Raw genomic sequence first — 15010 nt, 5'->3', positions numbered from 1 at the left:
CACACCCCCCCACACACACACACACCCACACACACCCACACACACACACACCCTCCCGGCTGCCCCCATGCTCCTGCCTGCAGAGTTTTCCGTCCAGTGTCGGAGTAACATCGTAAACGAGGACCACCTGACGGTAAGTCCGGACTAAATGGAAGCAGCGGAGAAAACTCTCACTTACCGAGATGACACCGGACTTCACAGCAACAAGCTGCTTAAACATATTAAAAAGGAGGACAGCGAGGACCAGCACACGGAGACAAACTGCGAGGAGTCTAATTATGTGGATCTGGACAGGAGACCCGACGGGCTGAAGACGGTGAAAGTGACTTTCACCGGAGAGGGGAACCAGCTGTCTGTGATCAAAGCGGACAGCTCGAAGCAGGAAGAGAGCAAAACCGCCTCGGCCGAGTCCCTGCTGGAAACCCTGACCAAACTCCCCACCGCAGACCCGGACTCAGAGAGCGAGAAGCAGGCTGAGTTGGACTCCAGCGAGTGCAGCGACAGCGACGAGCTGCGCTACACCGACATGTGTCTGAACGGCAAGAGCGACCCCGAGCTGTCCGAGTCCCACTACATCACCACGCACGAGATCCAGCTCACTGAGCTCGACCACGACGTGGACTACGACCTGGGCCGCGGGACCCGCTGGGAATTTGAGGACGGCAACCTGGTCTACGCCTTTGTGGATTACGCCTCTTTCGAGAGCGACGACACCCGGGAGGGCACCCTGATCGTGGAGCGCGGCCGGAGCCAGCCGAAGGCGCAGTCTAATCTTAGCGGGGCGGCTGTCAGCACCGAGCAGGAGGAGAGTGATCTGTGCGCCAGTTCGGATGAGAGCCTGTGCAGAACCCAGAGTGGCGGTGACCCGTCTGCGGGGAAGATCCACCTGTCGATTAAAACCTCCTCCAGGGCGGTGAACGACCCCGCAGGCGTGTTTGACAATAGCGCGCAGTGGTGCGCCAAACACCTTGGAGATGGGAGCCATTTCTCTTTTGTGAACCCTGGCGCCAGAGCGGGGCCCCCGTGCGATAGGAGTCAATATTTCATCCCGGCTCCGGGCCGTCAGCACCTTGCAACCAAACTGAGACGGAAAGATATTAATGAGTATTCCAGCGGAGCGTCCAGCTCTATCAGTGAGCTGGACGACGCTGATAAAGAGGTGCGTAACCTAACCGCCAAGTCTTTCCGAAGCTTGGCATGTCCATACTTTGATGCCATCAATCTCAGCACTTCCAGTGAGTCATCCATGTCAGAATATGGCCTGAATAAGTGGTCAGCTTATGTGGACTGGAATTATGGAAACATTTCACACAATACCTCCAGTACTTTCCCACTGGAAATGAATAAGACAGTGCAGGATAGTAAGAGGAACAACAGATGCAAAACTGGCATGAAAGATCAACAGACAAGAATCTGCGCCCTGAACAAGAGAATTACTTCACAGCAGACATCTTCAGGCAGAGCGCTCCAAATGAAGGAACAGTCAGCACAGCAAGGGGTTACACTAAATTTTCACTGTAATGTTGAATCCAGAACTCCCCAGGGCTCCAAGTGCTTCCAAAAGGATCGACCCAATGAAATGTTGGCCAGATCGGGGTGTGAGATGCAGTATCATCACACAGATACCTCGGGGGACACACACAAGAGGGCTATTTTTGCCTCGAGTCTGCTGAAAAATGTCATTTCCAAAAAAATGCAATTTGAACAGGAACGCAAAATGGAGAGGGGAGAAATCTCAGACACTTACCCCTCAGGCTCTCCCTGTATTCACTTTAGAGATCTGGAGGGCGTGAAGGAGAGGAGTGAGAGCAGAGGCTTGCATGGGCAAACCTCAGAATTAAGAAACTCTATGAACTCCCCTGAAGATCACAGATCCAGAGCCAGCTCCTGTGGGCCCGCAGAGGAGACAAAGGGTGACAGAAAGGCTGCCGATTGTTCAGGAGAGCATCAGGATACACCACAGGAGCCACAGTCTGGGAAGGAGACAGACTCAGCAAAAGAAAGACTGGACTCCAGCAGCGTTCTGACGAAGCTTCTGTTTGTTCCAAACTGCCAGCTTCTTTCAAAAGACGGAAACCTGGCAGAGGGTTTAACCCCCAGCACACCCGCCACAGGTGCAAAGACATGCGAGAAAGACCTGCAAAAGTTGGATGATAAAAATGCAGAAAGTAAAGAAAAACATGAGAGGGTGGGGAAAGCACCTGAGATCAAAATCTGCCTGAGAAACGTGAAAGAAAACAAAGGCTGCACTCTGAATATTGCAAATCTCCTAACACCCAAAATCAGTAGCAACATCAACAAATACAGGGCAGCGGACAATGGCAGGTGTCACATTTTATCCTCAGGAGACAAGGCTCCGAGTTTCACCGTCAGAGACATCAGGGACACAAAGTGCAAATTTCAGACACCAATATATCACGTCAGGGATGTGCGTAAGTTAGTGAAAAGCTCGTATCGTTTTGTCTCTTTGAACAGAAGTGACCGTAGATGTTCCACAGTGGCCGAGGAGAAAACTAAAGTGGATCCAGAAAAACCATCCCCCATTGTGATCAAATGCAACTCTGTTAATACAAACATTAAACCAGATTCAGACGACACAACACGGGCACAAGTGGAGGTAGACACCAGGCCTGACACCTCCTGTAGAGTTGCCACTGTTACGCCAAGACAAGGAAATCCCGATCAACTTGAGACGCATCAAAATCTTGAGGCCAAACTGGAAAAACAGAGGCAGGATAAGTTCACTGGGGAGACAAATGAAAGGAGAAATGACCCCACAATGCCAAAACAGGATGCCCTAGAAAAGCTCAAGGCTGCAGTTAAAACCATGGAGCAGCTTTATGTTTTTGACAGGAATGAATGGAAGCGTAAAACCCAAGCCTCTCACCCTGTCGCAGACAGCCACGTGCTGCCTCTCCTCACCATGCAGGATCAGGGAGCTGCAGATGAGCAGGAGGTGAAAAACAGTGGCAGGACACCTCAGTCTCTCACAAACGGCAAAGAAATTCAGAAAAGCCAAGGAGATAGAAGATCTCTGAATATCATTCATGTTCCATACAACCATGACGCTTTTAAAACACAATCACCACAAAGTAAAACCTTCACCAACAAAAGTGTCCTGCATTTTGCCAATAAGGAACACAGCAGCATAAATGCACAAGATTCTGCTTTGCAAGCATCCTCGGTAGTGAGAAGCTCCAAAACGTCGACGATTAAACCAGCATCTGTAAAAATGGTGGGTAAGGATAAGGCCAAATCCAGTTTCACAGATCCCACCACTACAAAGGGTTTCCTGGACTCTGAGAACTACCTAACCATGCCAGGGATTGGCTGCACGAATGAAACCAAGCTGCTCAATCAGAAGGGGGATTCAAGTTTTACCAAAACAAATTCAGGTGATAGCAAGGTGCCAGAGCAAAACAGGTCAAATGTAACCACGGACTGTCCACCTGCAACTATCTACCACCTTCCAACAGCAGCGACAAGTCCTCAAAATCAGCAGCAAGTGTTACGCTTCTCCCCCTCCATCAATATGTCCCCAACCCCGTCTGGAGGAGAAATAGTCCCTCAAACCCAGCGCAAGATGCTCCTGGACCCCACAACTGGACATTATTACCTGGTGGACACGCCCATACTGGCCACCACCAAGAGACTTTTCGATCCAGAGACAGGCCAGTACGTGGATGTCCCCATGCCTCACTCACCCATCGCGTCCGTCACACCCGTACCTTTTTCATTACCCCCCCTAGCTCTCGCCCCCACCTACTTGGTCTACCCGGGCTTCATCTCTCCTACGTTGGCAGCCCAGGCGGTAATGCCACAGTCCCCCTGTCACTCAGAGGATGCAGCAGGAGAAAGCATCAAAAGTAATCAGATGAGCCCAGGTACAGAGAAGGCTTACTACAGCGCGACGGCAGAGGCTCAGCAGGGGCCGCTTCATCTGCCGCTGAGTTTGGGATATGTGTCCACTAAAGGAGGGCCTGGAAGCTCTGACAAAAAGGCACTTATTAGCATCACAACACAGCAGGGTCCAAGAATCATCGCTCCACCCTCGTTTGATGGGAAAACTATGAGCTTTGTGGTTGAGCATCGGTGACCAAGAGGACTTCTCTTCAAATATGTGAGTTAACATGAACATAAATTAATCAAACTAATCCAGATCTGAGTAAGGATTTTAGTCTAAATGTCAAAGTATTAACAGACCAGGTGTTAGATGGAAAAGCTTTCATAAATCTGTCATGTGTCACATACTGTAGATCCTCCTGCAGACAGATGGGGAAAAAAGCCAAACAAACCATAGAGTCAAGGAGGAGGATAGTAATATAAGCGACATGTTTGAATTGCAATAAACTTGATTCAGTTTTTTTTAATAATAATAATAATTTATTTCTATGTAAAAACACTTTGTAAAATAATCTTTAAATGCTAAAAAGTAAAAACCGTTTGCAGACTTCATAACACAAAAAACCCTCCAGCGTGCAGGTAGTAAAAGCAAAAGAAAAAGAAAAATAACACACACAAAGAGAATATAAAAGTTCAAATGTATTTTATATTGGAAGATTTTTAGTCTTTTTTTTTAGAAGCTTCCCCATGTTTGTGAGGTCCTCCATTTGTCAGAATGGGAATTGAACAGGAATGGAGCAGCAGAGGAGAAAGCCCAGTGCTGCATGGCTCTTTGTCCTGGTGGGGACAAAACAGTTGAGCTTTGAAGATCAGCTCTAAAGTACAAATGTGGAAACTGATACTGGAAAGATTTGCCACTGATGCACTGGAACCGGAGGATAAAGACTGGGCCGAGACAGAGATCCAGTTAAATCAAGATATTTTATGCTGCATCGTGGCACTCATATTTACCTATTAACTGTGGATCTGACCAGTCAGAGCAGCGTTGGGGTATCACAAAGAAGCTCTGCGCTGAACAGTTCCATGTTTTCATTTTAGAAACAACTTACCTGTGAGAGAAACATACTCAACATAGACACAGTTCTGTAAACATTTTTATTTCAAACACACATAAAACTGTCTTTACTGAACCTGTTTAGCTTGCTGGTGATCATAGTCCACAGATTAAACATGCAACAGATTAAAATAAAAATTAATACTTTATTCCAATAACATATTCTCACAGTTAAACATTTGGTCAACATCCACCCTATAATTTGAATACAAATTAATAAAACCACATTAAGAAATTGGGATTCCTAACAGTTTTATTACAATAAATACTTGCTTATCAGGTTGTGAAAAAAACGTTTATTTAGTAATCTGTGACTTCCTGTCTCTCTGGTATATCAATATGACCTGACACAGTTCTCTTGATCATTTTATAAATTGGAAAGGCAGGGAAACGTGTGGGGAAATAGATAAGTGTGTAAATGTGAATAGCAATGCAATAAAAATGATTGGAAGACCCAAGGTCATCTTGCCGTCTTGCACAATGAGAATGATTGTAAAGAAAATATGAAAAGCCCAAAAAGGTTACTGAAAATTTGTATTGTCTTGTTAGCAAAATTGGTTGTGCAAAGTTTTCAGTTTGTGATATGTACAGAAATTTTCTTCATTTAACTTAAATTCAGTTCAAAAGTACTTTATTATTCCCACAGGTTGCAATAAAAAGTATGAATTAATCTATAGGGCAATAAAAATGAACAACAAATCATGACAAAATTGTAATAACTGCAAAGCATTAATATCTCAAGGCAAAACTAAATAATACAAATAAAGGCTCAAAACATATTTTTTAAAAAACCAAAAGGCGCAAAATACACTGGAATTTCAACTTCAGCACAAGCAAAAAATCTGAATATCGAGGCAATATTACCAATAAGCATTGAGATCACAGTTAAGAGGAGAAAATGGCAAATCCTGGCAGGACATTTTCTCTTTACTTTTGCTTATTGTGCTGTTGTTAGAGTTTTCCACGTTTTCTCCAAGCAGCAATATAACCTACTGTAGCACTTTAGCAGCACTCTGACAGTGTTAATAGACTTGCAGAAGCTTCATGACAGGTAACTTGACTCCCCTGAGAGATTGGATTTTCATCCATGAGCCCTTTCTTTTTTTCTGCATTACACATCGTCGGACTATTTTAATAGTGTGAGGCGAGTTTGTTTACACCGTTTATTCTCAGGGTGTCGCTGGAAACTATTCCAGTTAGTGACGCCTTAACATTAAGTTATTCTTAATCAGCCATTAAGGTTTTTAATTTCCTATATAGCATTACAGATCACTATTCTGTTCATCCCTTAGGAAGGTTTACTAGAGCCTGAAGTGAAGCATTATGTTAGACAGAGTCATTTTATTAGAAAAGCAAAATGAGGCAATGATAGGAAGCAGCTCAAACCTATTCTTCTGTACTGGTTTACACATAATAGATGTTAAATTTCAACAACTATTTTCTCTGTATGTCCCAGGCACTCTTGCTACTGTACGAATCTGGAAGACAGAGCCTTAGTTTTTAATGATCAGATATCCACAGTTAAAGCTTCATGTCTTTTTGGATTACCAAAAGTATTTTTCTCTTCTACATGCCAAATTATGAGATTTTTAGAAAGCGTTTTAGTTTAGAGTCATAAGTTTAGATTCATTTAGATGACTATGCTAAGATAAGATGATGATGTCATGGCTTTATAAGCTCCTGATAAGTTGATATATTACATCTGAGTTCATTGGAGGCATAACTGGGGATGCAATTTATGGCAACACCACAACATACTGCTTCCTTAAATGCCATAATGGAAAAAAAAATCTAAAGAAATCAATCTAGATACCAGGAAGAGAATTTTGGACCTCCACAAATCTCGTTCATACTTGGGTACAATTCCCAGGTGCAAGAAGGCAGATGTGGACCATATCCACCGCCATACAACTGTTTTGGTCCCGTAAGACAGTTTTGTATGTTTTATGATCAATTGCCCAACTGTACATCACTGTGATTGATACAAAAACAACAACTTAGTTTCCCTAAAGTAAAGGAACAGGACAACATAAAGGAAAACAACAAAGTTAGTCACATGATGTAACATAACTTTTTTTTGTTGTTAAAATAAATAAAGTAGTTACTACTAATAAAATAAGACTGTAGATAAATTAAAAATAGGTTATCAATATCATATGTTATGCCCCTTATCTGTGTTGTACATGTGTCTGCATTTATGTGTGTTCTGGGCTGGTGGTCAAATCCCTCAGAAAGAAGCTGTTACTCATCCTGTTAATTAAGGTATTCAGTACATTTTCCCTGACAAAAGGGGATAAAACAAGAAGTAATCAGAGTGAGCCTGGTCCAAAGTGATACAGGATATAGAGTATAGCTCCTAAAACCTTCCCACCAGTTCAGTGTACCCACAACAGAACAGTTCACACTAACCCCTTCAAAAAGAAAAAGTTTCCAATGAGTTCCCTTTACCAGGCAGGAGGGGTTCAAAAATCCTGGTGAAGTCTTTAAATCCAAGACAAAGCTGCCCTTTCCACCTCTGGTCATTAATCAAGAGTAGATACATTCTCAGCTTCCTAAAATCCACAATGTGGACTTCATTCCTTTATGGGACCTGATTATTGTCCCATATGATTGACCTCCTGTCTTTTGTGGGTTTCATCATTATTGCTGCTATTCTCACCACTGTGATGTCAAGACAGTATCTTGAGCTGAAATATAACCAAGTCTATCATTGAGTTATTTAACTGTGTGAGTAAGTACCTTCAAAACTTTTAGATCTATAATAGCGGTTTGACTTTATTTCAATTGGACCTTAAAACTAAACAATGAGCCATTGTCAAGATTATCCTCTGAACCATTTAAATTTGTAATTCTTTCTCAGATGTACACACTCACACCTTTCTAGAGGTCTCTTGCAGCTAATGTGTCAGAGCAAGAACACAACTGCATGAGTGTGGGGGATACATGTCAGCAGAGAGCATGGCAGCCAGAGGCCTAGTATGGGGTTGAGTAGTGGTGTGAGGGCTACATGAGATGTGTGGAGCTGGCTCTGGTCTCACATGCAGTTGGGTTGGGGGGGATTCGGGAGGGGCTACTGGGGCATGACTGGAATAGTGATGCAGGAGGAAAAGGTCAGGCAATGCAAAGTATTTGTTGTGCTGATGCAGGGAGAGGACAGCTGCTTGGAGAGATCAGATGCTGCTGCAGCTCTGGCTTGGGAGCGAGTCTGTTGGACTGCGAGAGGGTCAACTTTTTATAGCCCCCCCCCTCTCCTTACACCGTGCCAGCCCCCCTCCTACACCACTGCCTATTACTAAATGCGGAGAAGGAGTTAGAAATCACTGCTGACCTTCATTCCCTCTGGGTAAACTAATCAATTAGTTTCAACATAACCATGATTGGTTAAATTTAGTGAGCCAAAAGGCTAACTACAATATCGTACAGCTTTTCTTTTTTCTGTTTTGTTACATTAGAAGCACAGACTTCAATTTGTGTTTTAGTGGGGCTTATGTGATAGACCAACACAGGCAAGGATAACTGTGAGCTGGAAGGAGAAATGTAAAAAAATACAAACGTCTTCTGTTTATATGACTTTATCTAATGTCTTCTTAATTATCTCCTACTTTAACTTGTTTGACTAATCAAGCAGGAGATATTAAGAAAAATGTGTATTCTAAGTGAAAATCAGAACACCCTCCCTCCTAATAATTAATCTTATATCATTTAATTTAAATAACTTCAGTGAGTTGCTTCTTCATCTACCAGTCTCTGACATCAGTCCAAAGAATGCTTTTCTAGTTCTTCACTTTCAGCTGGGAGATATTTAAGGGTTTCTTCCACAAACAATCCATTTCAACTCGCATCTCAATGAAATCAAGATCTAGATCTCAGCCAATCTTTTGTGGATGTGGGGGTTTGTTTTGAATCACTGTCCTTTTGCAGGTTTACATTTAATATCAGAGGTGATCTCCCATTTTCCTCAAGCAATCTCTGATAGTACAATTCATGGTGAATTCTATATTGGTGGTTTGATCCTGATGCACCAAAGTGTCACATCAAATTTACTTTTAGCTCTGTGCTTCATAGTTGGAGGTTATTTCAATGCTGTGTTTGAGTTCTGTCAACTCACTGCAGAAGACTCCCCTGCTGAAGACAGAATATGATGAAGATTGTTTAAAGTTACAGAAGATTTGAACAAACCAGTGAAACTCTGGGAGAATATGGTCTGGTCATTGGTCAGATGAGGTCAAAGCTAAGCGTTTTGGGTGTCAGCGTACACACCATATTTGCATAATAGTTCTGCACAACAAACCTAAAAGCTGCTTAAATGGCCCAATTAATCACTTCACTTGTAAGAAATTTAAATTCTATTGAAAGAGGAAAGAAATATCGCCCGAAATCTTCAAGATTTAAAGAATTTATGTGGAAGAATGGATCAAAATTACACCTGAACAATGAATTCACTAATTTATATAGATGTCTTGAAGTTACCATTACCAAGAAAAGTCTTTATCTACAAAGTAAATAAAATTCTATAAACATGTTAACTATTTAATGCCCTGTATCATTTGAATGTTTACCCATAACATTTTGTTGCTAGTTATTGGTGGACTAATTTGTATGAAAAATGTAACATCTGGAGTACATTCATGTCAACAGGACATTCTATATATTTATTTGTTTTATATATTCATTCATTATTTATATAATTAAAAAATGATTCACCTAATAATTATGAACTACTTGCAGGATTGCTGTATCACAATAATCCCAATAAAACTCATTAAAACTTGTGGTTTTGATGCAAAAATACGTAAAGAAGTATTCACAGGTCAAGAGCTGTGAATAGCTTTGGAAGGCACTTGAATATCAATACAATGAACAATTTAGGAAAACTGTATTTTGGCATCTAAACTCATTAATTCTTTCTTTTCTTTCCTTTTCAGATAACTCCGCTGAGGAATCCGCCTTCATTCACTGTAAGTGGAGTTTTCATCCTGTGACCCGCTTTCTGGACAACTTCCACCATCAGCCCTTCACCTGTCTCTCTCTGTTCTGCTGTTTGTTTTTGGGGTTTTTTCTGTATGCATTGTAGCACTTTATAGATATGAATCGTAGAGATACTTTCCATTCAGGTGCTGTGTAGATTGGTCTGTATTTAAATGCCATGTGTGCCCTGCAGTCTATTCAAAAGGAAACAGTCACAATAAAGTGTTATTTACGGCCAATCTGTTTTATTAATACGTTTATGGTAATATGTATTTAAAGTTAGACTGTGTTTATTTGATAAAACACAATTTACTCACATGAGTAAAATTTATGTACATAAAAAAATAAAAGTAGCATCATTAAAGTCAGAATGTTTGTTTCTAGAACATTGTAGTCTGGTGTCGCCTGACTGAGTCTGCTTGATGACAATAAATATTAGCTATCTAGGCCATAATGCCATGGCTTTTAATAGAGGTATTACAAAGGTATAACTTAATACAAACCAAATTTATTGTCGAGACACATTTGTTTGTTAGCTTGTGCTCTCATCACTATTTTATTGACAGTTTGCTAAATACATATTTAAAAAAAAACATTTCTGATTTCAGCAGAGAAATTGTAGCAAACTGGAAGTTAAATGTTTCTCTTCCTGGTCGATCCGTTATTGAAGGTCACAAGGGAAACAGAGTCAATCAGAAATTGTAAACATTCTTTCTGGGGTATCCTGCTGTCTGATGTTACTGACATCCTGGAGCGATCACATGTTATCACCTTGTTGCCTTAATGTATTGATAGTGACCTAGAAAAAAAAATAATTTGTGTATTTGTTGTCAAGGATATTCTAAATGAAGTACAGATTGTCCATTTGAATGTGGCTTAAATAAAAGATATAGGGTTAGGTATTTATTATCAACATTCTAATTATCTTTGGAATAACTAAAATCAGTAGATTGCTACGATGTGCATTTAATGTGAATGCTGGGATGTTTGGAAAATGCACCAGCAGCCTTTGGCGGTATATCATAGTGGTGTGGTGGAAAATTAACTATTGGAAAGCCAATGACAACTCTAATGTTGGGTAGGGTGGCATACCAGACCTTATATCCCACCCATATGTTTGTATTTTCTAGCTTTGACCAATAAGTAGAAAATATCCAGAGCAGTTGACCAAGTGCAGCATCTTTACTTCATTTGTTGGTGGTTTTGACAAGTTTGGAAGCATTTTAGTACTGTATTTTCCATTTGTTTGGCAAAAATACAATTGTTGAAGTACCAAGACTTGAACATTTTGAGGTTTCTCACCAACTAAGACTGCCACTTCTGTTCTAATATCTATGTGGTCAAAGTTTGCTGAGTAGCTAAGTAGATTAAATGCTGAGAAATAAGTTCTTTTTGGCTTGTGATGCTAAATAAACAAATGTTTCTAGTGTGAAGACTAGAAACCTGATTATGAATAGGTTTGGCATAACACATTTCTGTGATTTGAGCTTTACCTAATGAATGATGACTATAAGCCTAGGCACCAGTTTAATCTCATAAAGATAATAAATTAAGGATAAATTTGATATTTTTGAAAGAAACTCAGCTTAATCATCCTTCAAAATAAAACTCTGGTCTTTCAAGATTAAGAGAGGCTGGTGTTAGAGTTTGTTTCTTTAGGCTGATGTTGACTGAGCATAGATATAATTGTATATATGTGCAACAATTATTACTTTTTTATGTGACACAATGGCTTAATGCAGACATGGTAAGTTATTTTATTGAGCTGAGTAGCTTTAAGCAAATCATCTCTCTCTGTTGGCACACATATATAGATAAATATAATTCTGACCTATCAATAATATCTATCGGGCTCTTGTTCAGATTCCTGTGGAGGCATTCCTGACACATCCAAGTAGAAATAAAAGATCAGAGGATGGGCCCAGAATACCCTGAAGGAGTTGCATACCCTGTCCTGCACTGGAATGTCTCAAGGTCCTCCAGGAAAAAATGGGAAATGTTGCTAAATGGAGAGAGTCATGCTAGCCTACCTGGACCAGCAGAGGGGGGAAAAGTTCGTATTAGCGCATGCTAATACAGTATCAGTATGCCAAAGTGTAAAATGAACTTTGAATCCCCAAAAAGTAATGACTGCAAAGTCTAAATGGATATGGACTTGTTAGAGTTGTCTTAATAAAAGATGAGATCGTGTGGATTACTGCTGGGTAAAAGTCCTCTAAACTACTTTCAACAGTGTAGTTTTCCATTTAAAAAGGATATAAATACTTGTGATTTTTCACACTTATCTGAGGAAAGGGACCATTTACTGAATGCTGAATCACTCCAGACCTTCCGCTGCAGTGTGTCTGGCACCACACTGGCACTCCATATGCAATGGGCCATATGGTCCATTACGTATGGACCAGACATAAATGTAAAATCGTTACATTTATTTTCAAGTAAATAACAGTCATATCAAAAGAATCTGGTTTTCCTTTGTGTGCTATCACTAAACCCTTCCACAGTAACTTTTTGGCATCAGTCAGCTTTTTTGCTGACATCAACTCCTTGTCGCATCCAGTCAAATGCGTCTTAATGCCCACCAGCATGATGTATAAATGAAGTGTTTTATTATGATTAATAATAATATTATTTCCTTAATGCACACCTCTTGTTTTTACTAGTGAGGTGAGATGAGTAACACTATGCATGTTGCTCAGATGAAAACAGAGCTACGACTCAGATTTAGCACTGAGCTCAGGTCACTATAAGTAGTGTTGGGCCTAATGAGTCGGAGCCAACTGAGACATTTACAGGATAACTTCCTCTATTTGTCTTGGTTCAGTTTACACTTTTGTGTAATGAGATGGGAGCGTGTGTGCTTGCGTCTGAATGTGTCCGTGTTTGTGGTCGTGAGCTATGCGTGGCATTCGAGCATTCTGTGAGCACAACGAGGAGTTGCGTTACTTCCCTGCAAACAGGATCACACAGAGTGTACATGTGTGAAGCGTGTCTTTACGATTAGCACACACTGTAATACCAGGTTTTAAAGACACTTTAGAGCGAGCTGTTTGGTGCAAAACTGTAATTAGAATTACTATCCAAAATGAATTAAGTTTTTTTTTTCCCTCCCTTGATCCTGTCTTTTTCTATATTTAAACAATAATATTTTGATTCTTTTTAATACATTTTCTGTCCTGTTTCCCACTGAACATGCAGCAGGGCCTCATTGGTCTTTGTGCTAACATGAACCAGCATCCCTCTGAGCATAATACCAACTGTAGATTTGCTATTTGCAGAATGTTGCGAAACTAAGCACAAACTAAAAGGTATTTGGAGCTGCTGGTCAGTCTACTTACCTCCATTTAAAATACATATCATTTCCCCATCTCGTGCCCTAAAAGTTTATTTTACTAAGATTAGTCCAGGTTTTGAACACATTTTGTTAACTTTTCTGAAGGGTTTTCTCTCAAGAGCCTAATTGACAGTGCAATGTTTGATGCAATTTGAGGTGCATTGTAGCCGGAAGCTGTTGGGGACAGTTTAAATCAAGCTACTGAGACCTAAACAACCTGTAAGAAAATAAACACAGATCACCTGAAAACTTGACAAAGCGTTTCCAGTGTTGGATGACTGAAAAAAATTGCATTTCTCTAATTTTTAAGAACTTTTAAGCTTATTTTACTGGAACATGTTAAATTTGAAATGTAAATTTTATTTCTTTCTATTTTCTAAATATTGCACTTGGGCGGTCACCAACAATGACAGCACTAAATGTAAAGGGCTGTAACCGTGGGTGACAAAAGCACTATTGAGACATTTTTATTTACCATTTTTATTCTTTATATAAAGAATAAGATGCAGGTTATGTTATACAGTACCTTCCAAAAGTATTGATACCTTTGGCCAAAATATTTTGTTGGAATTTTATGTGATAGATCAATAATAAGATGTCCATAACTGTGAAAGGGAATTAAATGCTCCAAAATAATAATAATACTTTTTTTTTTTTTTACAAATAAATATTTTTATTGGTGAACCTTTGACCCGTCTCAGGTCTTTTGCAGCCTTCGACAGGCTTTCTTCCCAAACTGACCTGTCTTTAGCTCTATCCATCTTCCCTGTTGTGAAAGAACAGCACTCCCACAGCATGATGCTGCCACCACCATGTGTCATGTTGAGGATTGTGTGTTCATGATGATGTTGGTTCTTCATCACACAGCATTTTGCACAACATTAAGGCTAACATTACTAACATTAAATATAGCAACAATTTTACTTAGGAATAGCAGGACAAATGAGGATGTTTTGGTTGAATAACCTCTTTTAGCCCTCTCCTATTGTTTGAAAATAATGTTTAATTTTCCTCAGACCTCACAATTATGTGTTCCTTTGCATTAATCTATCAAATAAAATCCTAATAAACCTTTCAAGGATGTGGTTGTGATGTGATGAAAAGATAAAATAGGATGAATACATTTGCAAGGCTCTGTATGTTTTGAAACTTTGTCAAGGAGAACTTCAGGATCATGGCATTGTGTGTGAATGACACATCAACGCAGGAGCATTTCTTATTTTTTGCTTTCAAAAATGAGGCATACAGAGAGGATAATCTGTCTGAAATTGGTGTCATAGCTGAGTTAAACAGCATATGAATCATGAATCATAAATGGTGACGGTGGTGTTCTGTACTATTCATGTGCCATGTCATGATATCTGACGGGATTTCAGGATTAAACATGGGAAAATGACACTATCAGTGTTTTGTATAGCGGACGAGGAAAGTGTTAAGGTGAGATGGTCTGAGATATGTGCATAGAGAAGGTTTAAAAATAAGTCGCACATGACTGAACTCTATTCTGTTGAATTGATGCCATCAGTGATTTAAAACTGCCGTCTGTGCCTGTGACGAAGGTAAAGGTCAGGATGCAAAGTAAAGGGACTACTTTGAAAGGGGAAATTGAATGCAAATTTTGCATTTACTGTACCATTCACTGTACTGAAAAGAATGAGTGTGATGGTTGGATGAAATGTAGACTGATACATCTACATTTGTTTGCAATAAATGTTAAAATGCAAGACACTGAAACTGTTTTCTTTCCTTTG

General features: G+C 40.2%; 1 protein-coding gene across 2 annotated transcripts; it reads left to right on the top strand.

Moving 5' to 3' along the window:
* The first annotated feature begins 85 nt into the window (after positions 1-85).
* LOC116720197 (uncharacterized protein C4orf54) lies at positions 86-14987 on the top strand. Of its 2 annotated transcripts, XR_004339348.1 has the most exons (3): positions 86-4120; positions 9883-10824; positions 11008-14987. XR_004339348.1 is itself a non-coding variant. In XM_032563327.1 (2 exons), exon 1 carries the CDS (start codon positions 149-151, stop codon positions 4094-4096), a length of 3948 nt encoding a protein of 1315 aa, XP_032419218.1. In that variant the 5' UTR covers positions 86-148; the 3' UTR covers positions 4097-4120; positions 9883-14987. The 2 variants fall into 2 exon arrangements, 1 of the variants encoding a protein (XP_032419218.1); XM_032563327.1 differs by having other exon boundaries at positions 9883-14987.
* Positions 14988-15010: the final 23 nt, after the last annotated feature.

The sequence above is a fragment of the Xiphophorus hellerii genome, chromosome 5 (assembly GCF_003331165.1).
Source record: "Xiphophorus hellerii strain 12219 chromosome 5, Xiphophorus_hellerii-4.1, whole genome shotgun sequence".
NCBI classification, from domain to species: domain Eukaryota; kingdom Metazoa; phylum Chordata; class Actinopteri; order Cyprinodontiformes; family Poeciliidae; genus Xiphophorus; species Xiphophorus hellerii.
This window is presented reverse-complemented; position numbering and strand designations above follow the sequence as displayed.